The 20,100-nt window shown below is 47.5% G+C and overlaps 1 protein-coding gene across 2 annotated transcripts; it reads left to right on the forward strand.

The window, feature by feature from the left end:
- The first annotated feature begins 547 nt into the window (after positions 1 to 547).
- KLHL7 (kelch like family member 7) lies at positions 548 to 19,857 on the forward strand. 2 transcript variants are annotated; one of them, XM_083189171.1, is made up of 11 exons: positions 548 to 1,042; positions 7,772 to 7,874; positions 8,353 to 8,446; positions 11,321 to 11,445; positions 11,848 to 12,023; positions 12,197 to 12,371; positions 13,148 to 13,290; positions 13,454 to 13,694; positions 16,103 to 16,304; positions 18,003 to 18,100; positions 19,174 to 19,857. In XM_083189171.1, the coding sequence occupies exons 1-11, from the start codon at positions 920 to 922 to the stop codon at positions 19,455 to 19,457; spliced, it is 1,764 nt and encodes a 587-aa protein (XP_083045297.1). In that variant the 5' UTR covers positions 548 to 919; the 3' UTR covers positions 19,458 to 19,857. The 2 variants fall into 2 exon arrangements, with proteins under 2 accessions (XP_083045297.1, XP_083045298.1); XM_083189172.1 differs by lacking the exons at positions 548 to 1,042; positions 7,772 to 7,874 and having other exon boundaries at positions 11,349 to 11,445.
- The last annotated feature ends 243 nt before the right edge of the window (positions 19,858 to 20,100 follow it).

Genomic DNA, 20,100 nt, shown 5'->3' on the forward strand with positions numbered 1-20,100 from the left:
AACAGCCCCCCTCACCGTGGGACACTGCTGGCTGCGGGAGGGACAGGCCCTGATAATCGGGACTGTCCCGCTAAAATCGGGACTGTTGGGAGGTATGCTTACCTGGTAATGTATGATTGCCATCACCTGTGGTGAAACACCTTTACCTAGCTCCCCACAGGTGCTGGCAATCATACATTACCAGGGAAGTCCAGGAACAGAGCATTTTCTCCTGCATGGAGAGGGTCAGGTAGGCAAGTATGTCCTGTGTCCACGCCACCATCTATTACCATCACATTAGTAAAGTTGTGGCGAGCGAAGCGAGCCCACGGGAGTGCAATCGCGATCCACATAGCGGCTAACGTAACTGGAGTAAGTGGTGGTCGGCTGGTCGCAAAGATGTTGAAGTACCCGAAGATAGTTGTGGTGTCTGACCTGGCAACAATGTAATGAATAAGAAGCGTATCCCATTCCCATGTTACAGACACTGATGCACAAACTGGCCCATCTTCTGCTACTAGCAGTGACTATTCTCGGCCCAAGACGTGTGTATTCCGGCAGCATTGACTGTCCGGAATCCCCTCCGTCCGGATTTCATGCAGGCAGCCTTGAAGTCGGACTCGCAATGTCAGCGAGGCAGCATCGCCACCGGCCGCAGGGCCCGGCCGGGCAGTACTGATGATGTCATCACCGAGAGGGATGAGGGACAATCCTGCACCAATCGCGGCCATTGTGTACTGAGGCCTCGTCATCGGCAGCCAATAGCTGCGCGACCCCGGCCTGCAGCCTGAGTTACCCCGGCCCAGTTCCCGTCCGTACAGCGCTGCCTTGTTGTTGTTAGTGACGGCTTGGGGCCGTTGCGTCTCCGGGCAGGGATCTGTGACAGAGACACGAGGGGACCGGGGGACGCGGCGGGCGGGGCGTGCGGCCCCGGAGAAGGATGGCTGCACCGGGCGCAGAGAAAAACCCCAACAAGAAGAAAACAGAAAAGAAATTCGCTGCCCGGGAGGAAGCCAAACTGCTGGCGAGTTTCATGGGAGTGATGAATATCATGCGCAAACAGGTAATTGCCCCCACACTGCCTGCCACCCTGGTGTGCCCTGTCTGTGCGAGGCTGCCTGATACCAGCTGTGTCAGACTGCTTTAACAGCGCTGTGCCCTGTATGTGGCTCTCTAGCTGATCTCCACTTTGCCCTCTCTGTGACAGACTGCCTGCCCCCCTGCTGTGCCCTGTCTGTCTTCGGCTGATGGACACTCCACTTTGCCCTGTCTGTGCCAGGCAGCTGAACACACTGCTGTATCCTCTCTGTGTCAGGCTGCTGGGCACCCCACTTGGCCCTGTCTATGTCATTCTGTTGGACACCCTGCTGTGCCCAGTTTGTGTTGGGCTACTCTACTGTGCACTTTCTGAGCCAGACTGCTTGTCACCCCGTTGTGCTCTGTCTGTGCCATGCTACCTGATGTTCCCTGTCTGTGCCAGGCTGCCTGAAACCTGCTGTGTCTTGTCTGTGATATGGTGCCTGATACCTGCTGTGGCAGTCTGCCTTATCTCCGCTGTGCTTTGTCTGTGGTTCTCTGCCAGATCTCCACTTTGGCAGGCTGCCTGCCATCCTGTTGTGCCTTTTCTGTGCTAGGCTGCCTGCCACCCTACTGGGCATTGTCTTGCACAGGATGCCAGCTGCCCTGTCTGTGCCAGGCTGCCTGTTGCCCTGTTTTGGGCCAGGCTTGCCTGGCGCCCTGCCGTGCCCTGTTTTGGGCCAGGCTTGCCTGGGGCCCTGCTGTGCCCTGTGTGGGCCAGGTTTACCTGGCGCCCTGCTGTGCCCTGTGTGGGCCAAGTTTACCTGGCGCCCTGCTGTGCCCTGTGTGGGCCAGGCTTGCCTGCCGCCCTGCTGTGCCCTGTGTGGGCCAGGCTTGCCTGACGCCCTGCTGTGCCCTGTGTGGGCCAGGCTTGCCTGCCGCCCTGCTGTGCCCTGTCTGGGCCAGGCAGCTTAACATCCCACTTGGCCCTGTGTATGGAATTCTGTGGGACATGCTGCTGTGCCCTGTCAGTGTCCGGCTACTCTACTCAGGCAGTCTGGCTCAGGCAAGGCAGTCACCCCGTTGTGCTATGTCTCTGCCTGTGCCATGCTGCCTGCGGTTCCCTGTCTGTGCCAGGCTACCTGATATCTGCTGTTCCCTGTCTGGGCCAGGCTGCCTGATACCTGCTGTGTTTTGTCTGTGATATGCTGCCTGATACCTGCTGTGCCAGTCTGCCTTATCTCCGCTGTGCTTTGTCTGTGGTTCTCTGCCAGATCTCCACTTTGGCAGGCTGCCAGCAATCCTGCTGTGGCTTGTTTGTGCCAGGCTGCCAGCCATCTTGTTGTGCCTTTTCTGTGCTAGGTGGCCAGACACCCTGCTGGGCACTGTCTTGGCCAGGGTGCCAGCTGCCCTGTCTGGGCCAGGCTTGCCTGCCGCCCGGCTGTGCCCTGTCTGGGCCAGGCTTGCCTGCCGCCCGGCTGTGCCCTGTCTGGGCCAGGCTTGCCTGGCGCCCGCCCGGCTGTGCCCTGTCAGGGCCCGGCTTGCCTGGCGCCCGCCCAGCTGTGCCCTGTCTGGGCCAGGCTTGCCTGGCGCCCGCCTGGCTGTGCCCTGTCTGGGCCAGGTTTGCCTGGCGCCCGCCCGGCTGTGCCCTGTCTGGGCCAGGTTTGCCTGGCGCCTGCCTGGCTGTGCCCTGTCTGGGCCAGGCTTGCCTGGCGCCTGCCTGGCTGTGCCCTGTCTGGGCCAGGCTTGCCTGGCGTCTGCCTGGCTGTGCCCTGTCTGGGCCAGGCTTGCCTGGCGCCTGCCTGGCTGTGCCCTGTCTGGGCCAGGCTTGCCTGGCGCCTGCCCGGCTGTGCCCTGTCTGGGCCAGGCTTGCCTGGCGCCTGCCCGGCTGTGCCCTGTCTGGGCCAGGCTTGCCTGGCGCCTGCCCGGCTGTGCCCTGTCTGGGCCAGGCTTGCTTGGCGCCCGCCCGGCTGTGCCCTGTCTGGGCCAAGCTTGCCTGTCGCCCTCACGGCTGTGCCCTGTCTGGGCCAGGCTTGCCTGCCGCCCTCACGGCTGTGCCCTGTCTGGGCCAGGCTTGCCTGCCGCCCTCACGGCTGTGCCCTGTCTGGGCCAGGCTTGCTTGGCGCCCGCCCGGCTGTGCCCTGTCTGGGCCAGGCTTGCCTGCCGCCCTCACGGCTGTGCCCTGTCTGGGCCAGGCTTGCCTGCCGCCCTCACGGCTGTGCCCCGTCTGGGCCAGGCTTGCCTGCCGCTCGCCCGGCTGTGCCCCGTCTGGGCCAGGCTTGCCTGCCGCTCGCCCGGCTGTGCCCCGTCTGGGCCAGGCTTGCCTGGCGCCCGCCCGGCTGTGCCCCGTCTGGGCCAGGATTGCTTGCCGTCCTGCTGTGCCCTGTCTGGGCCAGGCTTGCCTGTTGTGCCCTGTCTGGGCCAGGCTTGCCTACCACACTGCTGTGCCCTGTCTGGGCCAGGCAGCTTAACATCCCACTTGGTCCTGTGTATGGCATTCTGTGGGACACGCTGCTGTGCCCTGTCTGTGTCAGGCTATTCTACTGTGCCTTGCCTGAGCCAGACTGCCTGACACACTGCTGTGCTCTGTCCTTAGCAGACCACCTTGCTGTGCAGTGTCTGAGCCAGACTGTCCAACACCCCACTGTGCTCTGTCTGTACTAGGCCACCTTGATGTGCCCTGTGTGCTAGGCTGGCTGAAATTCTGCTTTGCCCTGTGTGTGCCAGGCTGCTTTGTAAGGTCACAAGATGGTCTGATCAGTGACTAGGGAAATCCTTCCTATTTTTGGTCACATCTCTCATGTTTTGCTTTCTATGTCCATTATTGGAAGTGTAATTCAGCAGTTGGAAGTGTTAGCAATCTGTGGCAATCCTAAAAGTGCCCGCACTCCCTGCAAGGCTCAAACTACAACAACAACCACCAGAGAGCCATGCGTTTCCTAAGCCCGCCTCCAGCAGGATAGTTGTGTCCTGCAGATCACCGCAGACAAGACAGTGAAGTCTGTCAACATTAAATTAATATTATTTTGCAGACAGACTCAAACAGCCAATGTTTATTTACCGACTCATTGCTTCATGGGTAATGCTTAAGTATAGAGTTGTAAATTATGCATAAATGCTATTGTCAGCGCTGTATTGTAATCTTTATGATGAAGGATTACAAAGTAAACAGAAACTAGATACAAAAATAACCAGTTGGTAAGAATTAAGAATTTCAGCTTGTGATTCTACACTTCAGGATATTCTCATCACTAACCTCCCCCCGGGTGTAGCTCTCCATAATTCCCAGAACCCCTTATGTCTGTCCCTTACTCCCATCCCAAACAACTGGTGCTGCCAATGCCAACCATTGCTGTGCCTCCCTCCTCCCCTGGTCTTTTGTTTCTTTCTATTCCCAAACACCTGATGCACCAATGTCACATATAGCATGTCCCCTGGCACCCCCTCATCCTCCTGTAGTCTTCTGTCACTTTGTGCTAGTAAAGGAATACGAAGGAGTACATCAGTACTGTGTGTGTCAGTAAGTGACCACATCATCCTCAATGTTAATCTGGTCAAATTTAATCCACAGCGTCCTGAAGGCATAAGGTATCAGTGTATTGTACATGGAAATATGTCTTGCCATAGGCCTATCTGTTATAGTGATTTTGTATTGAGTTTGGTTACACATTGTATAGTATGTACCCAGCTTTAGCTTGCTTTGCTGTGAAAGTCTGACAATGGGGGTTATTCTAGTTCACTCTTTCCGACAAGATTCTTCTTAGATGGACAAAACCATGTGCACTGCAGGGGGGCAGATGTAACTTGTGCAGAGAGAATTAGATTTGGGTGGGGTTTTACTTCAAAGTAACATCTATATTGCTGTGTAAAAATAAAGCAGCCAGTATTTACCCTGCACAGAAACAAAATAACTCACCCACATCTAATTCTCTCTGCATATTTTACATCTGCCCCACTGCAGTACACATGGGTTTGTCCATCTAAGAAGGATTTTGTCAGTGAACTAGAATAAGGCCCAATGTGAGGGTGCAGAGAGAGTGGGCAACCCTCATTAATTCGGTGTTCCTGACAGAGAACGAGCCACGCGGCTGTTTTTTTACAGTGAGAAACTAGCTCTATGCTTAAGCTTCAACAAAATGGAGGAAATTTAGTAGTTTAACATATGCATGTCCTTTGTGGTATTTTTTTTTTAAATAATAATTTCTCATGGTTTTCGTTTTATGAATGTGGTTACTTTTCCCATCTGTGAATATCCTGTTTGCTGATTTTGATGAAGCATGGCCTTTCGCTAGTCCCTTAATTGGAATATGTATCAAGCCTCAATGAGAGATCCAGGGTAAAGTTCCCCAAAGCAGCCAATCAGCTTCAAAATCCTTTACCTAGCATAGTACGTGAAATTATATTGGGCCTGATTCAGACTTGTACACTAATGGTGGGGACACTGAGCACAGGTCCTGTGTCCTTTCATGCAGTACTTCATAGCCTGATTGACGGGCTGATGGCGTTTCGGGACAGGGAAGGGGAGGCAGCCGAGTCTGTCCTCAAAATGGAGTTAAGTCCTTGCCGTTTTGTAGGAGTGCCAAAGTCCGTATCTGGTGACGTGGATCTGAGACGGATATCTGTCAGTGTGAAGAACATGGGTTGAAGACCACACTGCCAGTGTGAAGAACACGGGGCCTCTGCAGTGCCAGACCTGCTAGGCAAATTCCTAGGAGAAGAAGTTCTTCCCGGTAATTTGCCTTTTGAACACAGTTTTTTTGCAGTGTCAACGGGTCAAACCGTGTCGGCATACCCGGGTCTCCAACTGGGGTAAAAAGCAGGGTTGGAGACTCGGGAATTTTGACACGGGTTGAACTGGTCAGACTGGAAAAAAAAAAACCTGTGTTAAACGGCAAATTACCGGGTTTACATGCTTAACCCAGGAATTTGTCTAGCAGTAAGAATGGGGTATAAAATGAATGATGGCCCCACCGTGTAATCTGATGATGCGTGCTGAGACGCAACAGCCAATCACGGAAGCAGTCAGGAGGCATCTCCTGCTGCATTAATATTAGCTGCTCAATATTGCATAGCAGCTTTCTTTCAGCTGTGCATGGGGTGGCCTATATCGGGATCAGCGGGATCCCGGGATTTGACCCCTAAATCACCGGGACTTCAATCCCAGGATTTCGGGATTAGATTGCGCATGTGCAGTCTAATGCCAAGCAGCATCTCGCTCAGTCGCTGCCCGGCTATTCCCATCCCGGCGTACAGCTCTGCACAGCATGATGTGATGTCAGAAGTCACGCTGTGCAGGCCACGTCCCTGCACCGCTCGCTCCACCCACCTACCTGCTCAGTATGGCATCTCCAGACCACTACCCAGCTTCATCGCCTTCCCCACTCTGCCAGCTCAGTGCAACACCTCTGGACCGCTCCCCAGCTGCTTTGACTGCCTCGCTCCCCGACCGCACAACCCGCCAGACTACCATGAAGGTAATTGTGCACGGCGGTCGGTTGGGGGGGGCATGTTTTTTTAATTAGGGATGCCGATCCCAGGAATCCCGGGATTGAGCATTTTTCAATCCCGGGATTTAAAAAATACCCTGGGATTGGCATCCCTAGCTGTGCAGTATTGTATTTGTCTGAATCATACCCATAGGCTTTATCTCTCTTCATATATACAATATGTAATCAAAAACAACATTGCAAAAAATCTGATAAATCATAAAGTTTGTAACTATATAACTAATTACTTCTTTCTGTGCAGGATTTATTTTACAAGTGTAAATTCCTAATTTTTATATTTTTTTAAATCAAAAGCCAACTAGCCATCACCGCCAATTCTGTTGCCCACATAAATGATAAAATAAAATTTTGAATGCATATCCCCTTTCTTATTTTCATTAATATGCTTTGGTGTCACCAGTTGCTAAGTGATTATGGGAGATGTAAATTGAAGATTTATGTTTTAAATAGTTTTAAACAGTAGAGTAGCCGGTCCAGCACAGAGAGTGCGCCGCGCTTGTGCTACTGACGAACTTTCTATGTACACTGGCAGAGAATGTTGTAGGCTGTAAAGGTCGGTGCCTAGTAGTTGGGGGGGAAAACTAGAGAATACTGATGCTGGCATCCCTAAGGGGGGAATCCCAACAGGGGTTAGGTAAGTATACTTACATTGCCCTTCCCGCAGCCTAAGCCTAACCCTCCCCGCTGCTACCTAAACTTACCCCCCCCCCCCCCCCGCCTCGCAGCTCAATCCTAAATTCCCCCCACTAGTGCCTAAACCTGACCACCCCCAGCCCACATACTCTCCATTCGGGATTCCGGCAGCGGTCAGAATTCCTGATTGCTGGGATGCTGACTGCATCTTCTCCAAATCACGTCCCGTTGGTGAGGATTGTTATATCATTATATTCTTTTGGCTTTATAAGATGTTAAAGAAAGAATGGACATGTTGGACCAAATGTAATAGGATGTGAGAATCAGAAAGTGAGAGAATTTGGGAGAGTTTTTTTTTTATATATTTTTTTAAAGCAGAGCAATTATTTACACTGAAACACCACGCGATTTTGCCTTGAAAAATGATTGCCATTTTAAAATTAATGGCAAAACTCTCAAAATCTCTCACTTTCTGATTCTCACACCCTATTATATTTGGCCCATCTTGTTTATTGTGTATTTGTAAAACTGTTCCGGAATCACAATGTCCTTTTTACAGTTGTGTTATGTTTTATGTCTCCTTTTTTGTGTGCAATATCACATTTTGCTCACCCGTATCTGTACTTTCATTCCAGAAAACCTTATGTGATGTCATTCTTATGGTGCAAGATCGCAAAATCCCAGCTCACCGTGTTGTTTTGGCATCTGCAAGTCATTTCTTTAATCTTATGTTCACCAGTAAGTATCCAGCTATAAAATGCTCGCCAGAACCAGTTGTATATGGAGGACAGATAAGTGTTGGAGCAGTATTATATATACTACACAACCATTCTGTAACAGCATATATAATATAGTCCTTTCTCATCTGCAGACACTGGCAAAAAAAATTAAGGTTACCGTTTTTGGCACTATACATCACCATTTAAGTGACCGTTTTGCAGTGAGGTTTGTCATTCATAGAGATGACCGTTTTCTTTTCCCTGCTTTTTCCTTATCGGTATTCCAGAGGCATTAAACCAAGCACGGCTACATAATAAGCCTTTCCTGTACATGAAGAGTCTGGGAAAAGATACCATCTGGTGGCCTGTGAAATAAGAGCAGCTGCTACCGAAGCACCCCATATGAAGTTCCCATTGTTTTCCTTGACTCCCACATGAATTTAATAACCTGGTTTTACATATGCAAATCTCTCAAATCTTCCTTTTTTTTCCTAAAGCAAATATGATTGAATCCAAGTCCTTTGAAGTGGAGCTGAAAGACGCAGAACCGGACATTATAGAGCAGCTAGTGGAGTTTGCGTACACCGCCAGGTACTGACCCTGTCTCCTTCTCTGCTCATGTCTCATGTTTGTATGATCAGTAAGAGGTAGGAGTGTGGACAATGCGAGACAAATACAATCTGTTGTGCACACTTGTAGATTGTTGTATTACATATCATGAGGGAAGTAAAATTCACACATTTTTGTTAAGCTGTTTAGGTGCCCATACACACAGTGATGTTCTCTGTACTATATCGCATCGCAAATTCGCACCCTTGCGAGTCATCCAGATCCCGCCTTGTGAATGGTGGTACGCCGGCCCACCATTCCCAATGCGCGTAAGCTCGCACTGGTTGCGAATGGAAGTTTTACATAAACATCCATTTGCAGCCTGCGGGGTAACACCCACATCATTTGATGGTCGCTGACCATCAAATGATGTGGAACGCACACGCAGATCTAAGGTTGCTCAGAGGGAAGTGGGCGGGCAGCTAACATTCCGTGATGTCAGCTGCCCGCACCCGCGTCATTGGTCCATTAGCATGAGAACGCCCGGCGCAAGGATGGGAGCGTGCACCCAGCAAACAGTTTGGCCGCACACACCCAGCGCATGCCCAAATGCGCAAAGCTAAAATATCGGCCTCTTGCGAATGCACACGGCCTTGCGAACAGACCAGAATAAGGTCCCTAGGACAAAAAGCATGTGATGTGCTACAGCAGCATGCTTTTTGTACTAGGGGGTCATTCTGGTTGGCTCGCTAGCAGCGGTATTTCACTGCTCAGTGAGCCTTCTATCATCACTGGACGTGCGAATGGCCGCCGCTTTGGAATTGGATGTTCTGCATAAAAAAAATATCTTTTCGCAGCGTAGCGTGCGATGCCAAAATAATGATATGGTCGGCGACCATTGAATGATTTCTACCCTCCTCGCAAATCCTAAGTCAGTCTGGGCTGATTTAGATTTACGGCATCCAGTCCTGTGACATCATCAACCTGTCCCTGGCAGGCAGGTGCCCGCCTGCATTCACATGGGTATGCCCAGTGTTTTCCTAGGCGTACCCAGCATTTTTGCATGCAAATGCCCCCTGACCGCCTCCATCCCGCCCCCCTGTGCAACTATGCAAGTTGGCGAAGGCATCCGCACAAAAGGCCTGCATATGCAAATATGCGCATGCGCAGACCTTAAACATTGGTCACCCATGCGAACACATCAGGTATGATTGAACTAGAATGAGGGCCTAGGTGCGATGCCATCTAGTACAAAAATAACATACTGCACATACTTTTTGTGCTGTGTGATGTGATGTTTGCATCGCGTTGCACCGGAAAACACTCTTTGTATGGGCACCTTTCTGCCATGAGTTTAAACCTTCTTTTCCCTTCATTCTTAACAGTGATGGTATGTATGACATGATCCGCAGGGGTCTTGTTCAGTAGAACAGTCTTAAATGGAGTGTAATTGTATGCTACTAAATATACAAATAGGTTGATAATTAATAGGATGCGATTTTTAGTGAGGTTCTGAAATCACAGAAAATCGCATTTTTTTTTAAATTGGGAATTAATTTTTTTTATCGCTTTTTAAAAAAAAAATCGGATGCAAAATTGCAAATTTCAGTTATGAAAATGTCCGAGTTTTAGTCTTCAAAATGTGCAAATTAGTGGACATGTGCTGGAAAAAGGGAGTGAGGACAGTTTTGAGGGCAGTTATACGGGCGCTACTTAGGGCTCCTTTGTCAAAACTAGCAGCAGCTACAAAAAGGGGGTTGTCAGTCCCCTATGAAACCAATAGCAAAAAAAGAAGTGGCTGCGGTTTGAGGAAGGAACATTAATATGTAACACAGCGTGGCGGATTAATGTTAAAAATGGCAATAAATTTATTACACAATAAACAATCTATATACAAAAATAATAAAAAATTGAATATGGACAGTATGAAAATAGGGTACTTGTGTAATAACTGGGCGCCCGATTTTGAGATCGGGTCGGAACAAATCGCATCGCATGCAACCAAATCGCATGCGATGCGATGGATTTTCCATAGGATTCAATGTTAAGAAGGTCCTGTTCATTTCCCCACTATCCAAGTGGGCATAGAGTTGATTTTATATAGCGTGGCAAGCGCATGCGGAATACATTTTAAGTAATCCGCGTCCCCTCGCGGGGCACGCCACGCTTCGGGCTCGCTGCGCTCGCCACGCTATATAAAATCAACTCTATGCCCACTTGGATAGTGGGGAAATGAACAGGACCATTTTAATATTGAATCCTATGGAAAATCGCATCCATCACATGCGATTTGGTCACGATGCGATCGACGCGATTTTACCGCAAAATGGCGTCGCATCGCATCTGATTGTATGCCTTAAGTTAAGGCATACAATCAAATAATCGGGCGTCCAGATATTACACAAGTACCGAAAATAGTTAAAAACAATGGCTCATTGCTTAGTAGCAGGGTTGGTCGCCCTTATTGTTTCCTCCCAGTTGGAATCCTGTTCCATAAATATGGACTATATGCACCCAAGTTTTTAGGACAGTTATTTAAGTGACCACTCACGATTCGTACGCGTGTCCCAGTTCAGTGTAGTCCCTGTCCGCCGGCGCTCACCAGAGGGGAGGCTCTGGCGAGTCCCTGCCAAAGATGACAGGGGCTACATCTGTAGTTCAAATCGCATGTCTTTATTTTGCCTTGCGATGGGATGCGCGCTCCCGTGTAGTCCATATCGCAATGCAATATAGTATGCGCAGGCAGGTAAATCTTACCCAGTGTAGAGAATTGCAGACAATATGTACTATTACATATTCAAATTCTATATTGTAGTCTAGTCCAAATCTTATGTAGTTCAAATAGCACAGTGTGTAAAGTTCATTCGGGTTTGTATCTGTGTGCTACAAGTATATTTTTTATTTACTACTCCTTAGAATTTCTGTAAATAGCAACAATGTACAGTCCTTATTAGATGCTGCAAATCAGTACCAGATCGAGCCTGTCAAGAGAATGTGTGTGGATTTCCTAAAAGAACAGGTGGATGCCTCGAACTGTTTGGGTAAGCATGGGACATGTAAATGCTGATTTAGTTTCACATTCTAAAGACCACACATTGGCGCAAATGTAATAGCCTCCGAGTTCGAGGCGATTACATATGGCCCAATTTCTTTTGTTTTTATTGTCTACTACTTAAAAGCCCATCAAAATGACAGCTTCTGCAATGTACTTGCACTTTGAGCTGTGACAGTATATAGCCCGCAAACTCTCCACCCCCGCCCCCAGTCCCTATCTGTTCCTACCCCCAATCTGTCAAAAGCGTTTGAAGATAATGTGTACATTTTGCTAAAGTTGGCATATGTTCTAAAGAAAAAGAATAACTGAGTACTTGAAACATGATATAATTTGGTTTGAAACACGTATGCCATGAAATCCATATATCCAATGTGTTTTGTTTTTTAAGGCATTAGTGTTCTAGCAGAATGCCTTGATTGCCCAGAACTGAAAGCCACTGCAGATGATTTCATTCATCAACATTTCACTGAAGTTTACAAAACCGATGAATTTCTACAGTTGGATGTGAAACGCGTTACTCATTTACTCAACCAAGATACCTTAACTGTTCGTGCAGAAGATCAGGTAATCTTATTTGACTATAGTGATTTTGGTTTACCTCTCTAAATACATTTTATTTATTATTCTGTTTGACAATCAATTGTGTTCTATAAATGTGTTGAATGTCATTTTTGGAAATGTAAAATTAAAAAATTACATTTTTGTATATCTTCTTTCTATTCGTATGTGTTATTTAGGTTTATGATGCTGCAGTGAGATGGTTAAAATATGATGAACCAAACCGACAACCATCTATGGTGGACATTCTCGCTAAAGTCCGATTTCCCCTTATTTCCAAGAACTTTCTTAGTAAAACGGTGCAGGCAGAACCACTGATACAGTACAATCCAGAATGCCTGAAGATGGTGATCAGTAAGTTAATGCTTCTGTGCATGTACTATGCTATATATTAATTAGATTACTCTGATTTACTCTGATTCCAAAGCGGGATCTTATTGGCTAACAACTGTCATGTGATTTGGGATAGCCAATAAGATCTTGCTTTGAAATCAGAGTAAATCAGAACCTGCACATCTCTAATATTAATAGCGGAAAGATGACTTTTATGCGTGCTATACAATATTACAGCAGGGCTCAACAAATGTCTTTAAAATCGAGGAACCAGAAGCGGAGCACCAAAAATGTACACACTCCGTAATTCCATTACACATATACCAAGCATCGTAATGCTTTTATACATACAGATTACATATTATGCCACACAAGATCTGCTTACATACATGCTTGTTGCCAATGGGGTTATCATTCTCTGCCAATGCGGTTACATGCTCTGCCAGGGGGGTTGCATGCTCTGGCAATGGGGTTAACATGCTTGTTGCCATGGGGTTAACAAGCACTCCCAGCTCCTGCCTAAGCCACATAGCCGCGGATAGCAGCACATGTGGCTTAGGCAATGGCTGGGACACACTGCCGCTGCGTCCTATCTCCTTACAGCAGAGCAGGCCACACCTCTCACATAATCTAGTCGCCAGACAGGAAAATCTAAACGCCGATGCGACCTGGCGCCCGGGGATTGTCGAGCCCTGTATTACAGCATGAGGGTTTTATTTAGGCTTGAAAATGTTATTTAATGCTTAAAAAGTTTTTTTTTTATCAGTGCAATGTAATCTTTGTGTTGTTTCTTTTAGGTGGGATGCGTTATCACCTGCTGTCTCCTGAAGACAGAGAAGAGCTAGTAGATGGTACAAGACCTCGGAGAAAGAAGCATGATTATCGGATTGCTTTATTTGGGGGATCGCAGCCTCAGTCCTGTAGATACTTTAACCCCAAAGTACGTATTTATTATGGGTACAATTCACAGCTCATTTCCTACACAGATTTTACTTTTTGGTTGTGATGCTTCAGACCCTCTCCATGTGTGTTTGTGGGGTTGGGGTGTTATGTTTTCAAAGTTGTGGGCCCATGATTAAAGCCCAGTGATTTTGTCATTACAGGATTATAATTGGACTGACATCCGGTGTCCCTTTGAGAAGCGTCGGGATGCAGCGTGCGTGTTCTGGGACAACGTTGTTTACATATTAGGTGGCTCTCAACTGTTTCCCATAAAGAGAATGGACTGCTACAATGTTGTGAAAGACTCCTGGTACTCTAAGTTGGGACCACCGACACCAAGAGATAGCCTGGCGGCCTGTGCTGCGGAAGGCAAAATCTACACGTCAGGGGGCTCGGAAGTGGGTGAGAGATCATTACTTTACAGTTTCTTAGTAAATAAATGCCCCCTTAAATCATTGATCACCCCTGGACCCCTAAGCCTGGGCTTTTGTTGAAAAATAGGGGGGGGGCAGCATGGGGTTCCCCCTATTATCCTATAACCTCACCAGACTAACCCTGCTTGGGTTTAATGCCATAGCAGGAGGGGACAGCGTGTGGGGTCCTCCTGCCTTAAAATTAACCATTCCCACATTGGTCAGTCCAGGGCTGGAATTCCTAGGAGAGTGGGACTCCCCCGATCATCAACCATCCCTAGGGCGATTTTCCCCGCACTACTGGTAGTGTTGCCTGCGTGCAGGGTTCATGGTATCTTAAAATTGTTCTTCAGAGGTCGCCTATTGGTCCCAGTAACCCAGCTTAGGCATGCCAATATGCCTGGAAGTTAAAAGGTGCTGGCACCTGTAGTAAGCCTGTAAAGAATGTATTAAAATGAAAACATTTCACCAGGGGGAAAATGTAATAGGGTTGGAGAAGCCAGAGAATGGTCTTGCCTTGGAAATGAATGCCACTTTAAAAATACAGCCATTCTCAGAAGAAATACCACACCTCTGACTTCTCGCACCTTTTATATTTGTCCCAAAATGGTTTAATAAAGTAGGTACTTCCACCTGTAGGGCAACAGCCTTTAAGCTCTTTTTCATGGCACCGCCACCCCGATAGCTTATACCATCTACTTTCTTCAGAAGCTCTTGCCTTACTCCTTTCCTGCCATCAAACTGTCAATTTCTGCCTTGCACTGGCTCAAATAACCAGCCCGAGGGCGCAGTGTGATGGCTTACCATGGCTATCTAGAATGTATGGCATCAGAAGCGAGCCGATTACAGCTTACAGTACCATTTTCTTTCTTAATGGGCACAATACCTTCCTAGTTGCAGAGGTCTCAATCTCACTAGCCTAGAGTTCGGGCCCGCCACCTGTGGCACTGCCCCGCCCCTTTCTCCTCTCTCTCACACACTGATCATCCTTACTCTTAGTAACTAACAGGCAGACCCAAAATGAGCTCTGCATCGTGACATCGCACGAATTACAATGTCCCCAATTATGCTCCTAAACTCCTGACATGTGAAAGACCCCTCAGTAGTAGTACCTTTCATTAAATGACCAATAATCCTTAGCTACGACACCCCTTCTCTCCTTTAGTATTATTTCTGCAATTTGCTCTAAACCTGTCTGCTTGCCTTTCACCTTGGGTACAAATTCCGCCAGAGGTAATTTTGTGAAATTTACAATGTATATTGTTCTGTGTTGTCCAATTAATTCTGATGCACTGTTTTTTTTTTTTTTGTGCTTTTGCATCGTGCTTTTCTTCTGATCTGAATTCCTACCTCTGACGCCTGTCTGCACTCCTCTCCCCTCCTGCTATCTGCACTCTTTCTTCCGCCTCCTGCTATTTTTTATTTTATCCCCCCCCCTCCTGCTATCTGCAATCTCTCCACCCCCTTCCTGCTCTCTGCGATCACTCGTCCCCCTTCCTGCTCTCTGCGATCACTCGTCCCCCTTCCTGCTCTCTGCGATCACTCGTCCCCCTTCCTGCTCTCTGCGATCACTCGTCCCCCTTCCTGCTCTCTGCGATCACTCGTCCCCCATCCTGCTCTCTGCGATCACTCATCCCCCTTCCTGCTCTCTGCGATCACTCGTCCCCCTTCCTGCTCTCTGCGATCACTCGTCCCCCTTCCTGCTCTCTGCGATCACTCGTCCCCCTTCCTGCTCTCTGCGATCACTCGTCCCCCTTCCTGCTCTCTGCGATCACTCGTCCCCCTTCCTGCTCTCTGCGATCTTTCGCCCACCTTCCTACTCTCTGCGATCTCTCGTCCCCCTTCCTGCTCTCTGCGATCTCTCGTCCCCCTTCCTGCTCTCTGCGGTCTCTCGTCCCCCCTCATGCTATCTTTGCACCCTCTCTTTATCTTCCTCCACCAATCTGCACTGGTTGTTCCTTCTACTCTGATCTGCACCCCTTCTTTCTCCTTTTTCTCTGCCAATCTGCACCCCCTCTTTCTTTTCTTATAGAGATCTGCACTCACTCTTCCTCCTACTCCGACCTGCACACCCTTCTCTTCCTCCTTTGATCTGCACCCCCTCCTTCTCTGTGGATCTGCACTTTCTCTCTCCTACTTCTTGGGATCTGCACCCCCTCTTCCTCTTATCTGCACCCCCTCCTTCTCTGCGGATCTGCACTTTCTCTCTCCTACTTTCGATTTGTACTTCCTCTTCTGATCTGCACTCCCTCTTTCCTCTCCAAGCTGCACCCCTTTTCCTTACAACTTAGGGAGGTAATACAAATCCCTGCTCCCAGAAGTGTGCTGTAACAGTCTAGTTGGCAAAGTAATCAATTTCATAAAGTGGTAAAACTAATTTTCTTTTTTTTTTTCAAGGGAATTCTGCCTTATACTTATTTGAGTGTTACGACACGAGGACAGAGAGCTGGCATACAAAGCCCAGCATGCTGACCCAGCGCTGCAGCCATGGGATGGTAGAGGCTAATGGACTGATCTATGTCTGTGGAGGCAGCTTGGGAAACAATGTATCTGGAAGAGTGCTGAACTGTTGTGAAGTTTATGACCCCAAAACAGAAACGTATGTATGGCCAGTATTATGTGTGCTTACGGGGCAATTGTACAGACATGTACACTGTCGTTTCAACTTAGAATATATAAGCAACGATGTGGTTTCTATGGATTACAAAGTACTAACCTAGTATATAACCACTACTGACAGAGACGCAGTACATTGCCGCCTCACATTTCTGACAGGAAAAAAAAAAAAAGATTACTACCTGACATTAATCCTCACCAAAGATGGCTGGTATAATAATGATCTCCTCAAAAGGTATATGGTCACTAGGTCAACATTGAAAAGGTCGATATGCCTTAGGTCGATACAATCAAAAGGTCGACATGGGGAAGGTCAATAGTCAAAAGGTCAAGATGGCGGTATTTTATGCCCTGCCATCCAATAGGGCATGGAGGGAGAATAGAATTGTGGGCCTTATTCTAGTTCACTCTTAGAGGCGAATTCCTTCTTAGCTGGACAAAACCATGTACATTGCAGGTGGGGCAGATGTAACATGTGCAGAGAGAATTAGATTTGGGTGGGGTTTTTCTTCAAAGTGAGATCTATATTGCAGTGTAAAAATAAAGCAGTCAGTATTTTCCCTGCACAGAAACAAAATAACTAACCAAATCTGATTCTATCTGCACATTTTTACATCTGCCCCCCCTGCAGTGCATATGGTTTTGTCCAGCTAAGAAGTGAACTAGAATAAGGCCCAGTGTGCTGAGCGTAGCGAGGCACTGTGCCCAAAGCATGGCGAGCGCATCGGTGCACCGATATGGTGTCCATGTCGGTCGACTTTTGGGACAAAAAAAATGTGAAAACCCCATGTCGACCTTTTGACTGTCTACCTTCCCCATGTCAAGCTAATGACCCTGTTGACTTAAAGCCATGTCGACCTTTTCAGTGGTCAACTTAATGATCCACACCCCTTTCAAAGAATTTAAGCAAGATTAGTTTTCCCTCTTAGTTTTTCTCCACATGGGACTATTTTATCACAACAGGGTTAATTTGCTAAGATTTATCACTGTTTGTTGAGCGGACTTGCTCTGATATACACACGCCTTGGGACCTTGACGGATCAGAGCGTGACCGGACGCACAAAAGTGCTATATCTATTACATCTTAACATTAATACTTATGCGGGTATTCAATCACCCGGAGAGATGGCTGCGGGGCCCTATTCAATGCTGTCTTTCCCGACAGCATTGAACAGGGGATCTCGCAGAACAAGCCCGACTTCACAAGCAGTCGGGCTCGTTCTGCCGAGAATGTGGATTCATTTTTATTTTATTGAACATAAGCTGTTGCCGGTGCTTTCAGTGGCAGTTCTGACCATTTGTTTGCTGCCTATTTTAATTTTTAATGTAAAATCTATTTCTACGCAGGGTGTAAATAGTGACCCTTCCATCTGCTTCTCTGAGTGGAGCCTGGTAGCTGCTCCCCGCAGCCATTTTTCCCCAGAGCTCTGTCATTGGTATTGTACATGTGATAAAAGTGATCGGGGGAGCTTGGCTGGACTAGCGTCTGATCCTGATCCTCCCACTTAAATGCACCTTAGTGGCCATTTAAAAAAATGAGCGGATTGACACGTCAATGAAATTTACATCGTAATCTGGAATACTGTTTTAGTGAATTTTGCGTTTTAGCTCTTTCTGTTTTTATATTTGTAAAGACATATTCAGATAAAGTAACGTGTTTTTATCTCCACTTGCTCATAAGGTGGACTGAACTGTGTCCGATGATCGAAGCACGAAAAAACCACGGACTGGTGTTTGTAAAAGATAAAATATTTGCGATTGGTGGGCAGAATGGCCTGGGTAAGATTCCCCTTCCAAACAACTATTAATCAGATATTTTAGATATCTAAAACTGACATTTTTGGGGGGATGTTTTCTTTTTTTAAATAGTATTTTAAATTTACACTCGCATTAACAGATTAAACATAAGACATAGTAAACGTGCATAATTGGAAAGATCAATAGAGCGGTCTGGCGTAAATGAGGACAGGACCGTGAACATAAAATACAAAGGGACAGTGAACATTAAATACAAAGGGACATATGTAATAGCCTCCGTGTTCCCCGGAGGTGCAGTGTTTTGTTTATTTCTTAATAAAAAAATGGGATGCTTTTTATACCGATGTGTAAGACCCACACCGAGTCTAACCCCTTCCTACTGGACTGATTCACCTTCTTCTCTGCCAGTAAGTGGCCGCACATGTTCCCGGTGTCACCCTATGGAGGAGAGTATGCAGTATATGGAGGTGGTGGGAAAAAAACCTGAATGCAGGGAGACCCCCGCGATTTCACCCTACCCAACCCCGCCCCCCCTGCCACAGCTTGCAAGGGATACAAGCCTCTGCAGCGCGTCTCCGCCTCCCAGGGCAGCCCCCCCACGCAGCGTGACTCCCCTTCCACGGCCCGATACCCTCCTTCTTCCCCTCTAAGCCCTCCCGCTGCAATCCTAAACCCTCCCACAGACTATTTTACATTTAGCATCCATAAAATCCTACCTTCCCCCTGGCACCCGATGTGTCCCGATTAAAAGAGGTTCCGGATCATCGGTTGCTGGAAAATCAATGGTGTACCTGTACTCCTTGCTTACTGTTAATAAATGATGCCATACTATGTAATAACAACAAATCCTACAGATAGAGCCAGGTTCTTCTTGTCTGAGTCTCTGCACCTAGGCGCAGAAAAGGATTCCTTTCATCTATTGTTCTCAGCTGCAATACAATAAGGAGAACAATACAGCAAGGGATTAAAAGGGGATTAGTGTGACTGGTCTTTCTGAGTTAATTATATATATATATATATATATATATATATATTTATTTATAATAAAATACTGTTGCCAGTTGTCTCACACAGTGTATTTGATATTGTTTCAGGCGGCATAGACAGCGTGGAGTACTACGACATAAAACTGAATGAATGGAAGATGGTGTCACCCATGCCCTGGAAAGGGGTGACTGTGAAATGCGCAGCGGTGAGCTCGGTTATTTATGTTTTGGCTGGATTCCAGGGAGTGGGGCGATTGGGACATATCCTGGAATACAACACAGAGACTGACAAATGGATTGCCAACTCCAAGGTCCGAGCCTTCCCGGTCACCAGCTGCTTAATCTGTGTAGTGGACACCTGTGGGGCAAACGAGGAGACACTGGAGACATGAACATTCATGATGCACCCTCCGTTTGTCCTCGGAATCCATTTGATGTTCCGTATTCGAGAAAACCTTCTTTGGACAAAGTGGCCTAGACCTGTGTTTTTGACTCCAACATAATATTACAGGCTTTTTTATGTTGCTGTTGTCACTCTTAGGAGCGATATATACTGGATCATTACAGTTCTTATTTTTAATGTTACCTAAATGCGGACTTTACAAACAACCATCAACATGCATCTGCTTAGGTATGGTAACTAGTCCCGGCACCCTGTGATGGACTTTTTAAGACTCTAGGAAGCGTTGTCTTCATTGTGTTAACTCTGTGGCATGTCACATTTATCGGACTCCTCCGATTTTGATGTTTATTATTTTGTTTTGGTTTTTTTAAATACAATGTAAACCACAATATTCTCCATTCTTTATTGCAGTTTCAGCACATTCTTATTATCTTGTATTTACTACATCCCACAAAGTATGCAGCACTGTACACGGAGTAAACCTAAAGCAAATGTTCTAAACTGAGATTTAAGTGATACAGATGGAGCAGCCCTCAGCCAGCCTGCTCCATCGGCAGATCTCATGTGCAGGCTGGCGGACAGCTGCTCCACCTGACGGAGACGCGCGAGCGTCTCCCAAGCTCTTGCGTCCC

Source organism: Crinia signifera, chromosome 5, assembly GCF_055691185.1.
Source record: "Crinia signifera chromosome 5, ASM5569118v1, whole genome shotgun sequence".
Classification (NCBI taxonomy): domain Eukaryota; kingdom Metazoa; phylum Chordata; class Amphibia; order Anura; family Myobatrachidae; genus Crinia; species Crinia signifera.

What these genes read in the sequence shown, in the direction of transcription:
- KLHL7 (XM_083189171.1), top strand. Translation starts at nt 920, where the DNA reads ATGGCTGCACCGGGCGCAGAGAAAAACCCCAACAAGAAGAAAACAGAA. An exon ending in GGATGCCTCGAACTGTTTGG is followed by an intron (nt 11,446 to 11,847) that starts GTAAGCATGGGA and finishes TTGTTTTTTAAG; the next exon opens with GCATTAGTGTTCTAGCAGAA. An exon ending in TATGACCCCAAAACAGAAAC is followed by an intron (nt 16,305 to 18,002) that starts GTATGTATGGCC and finishes CTTGCTCATAAG; the next exon opens with GTGGACTGAACTGTGTCCGA.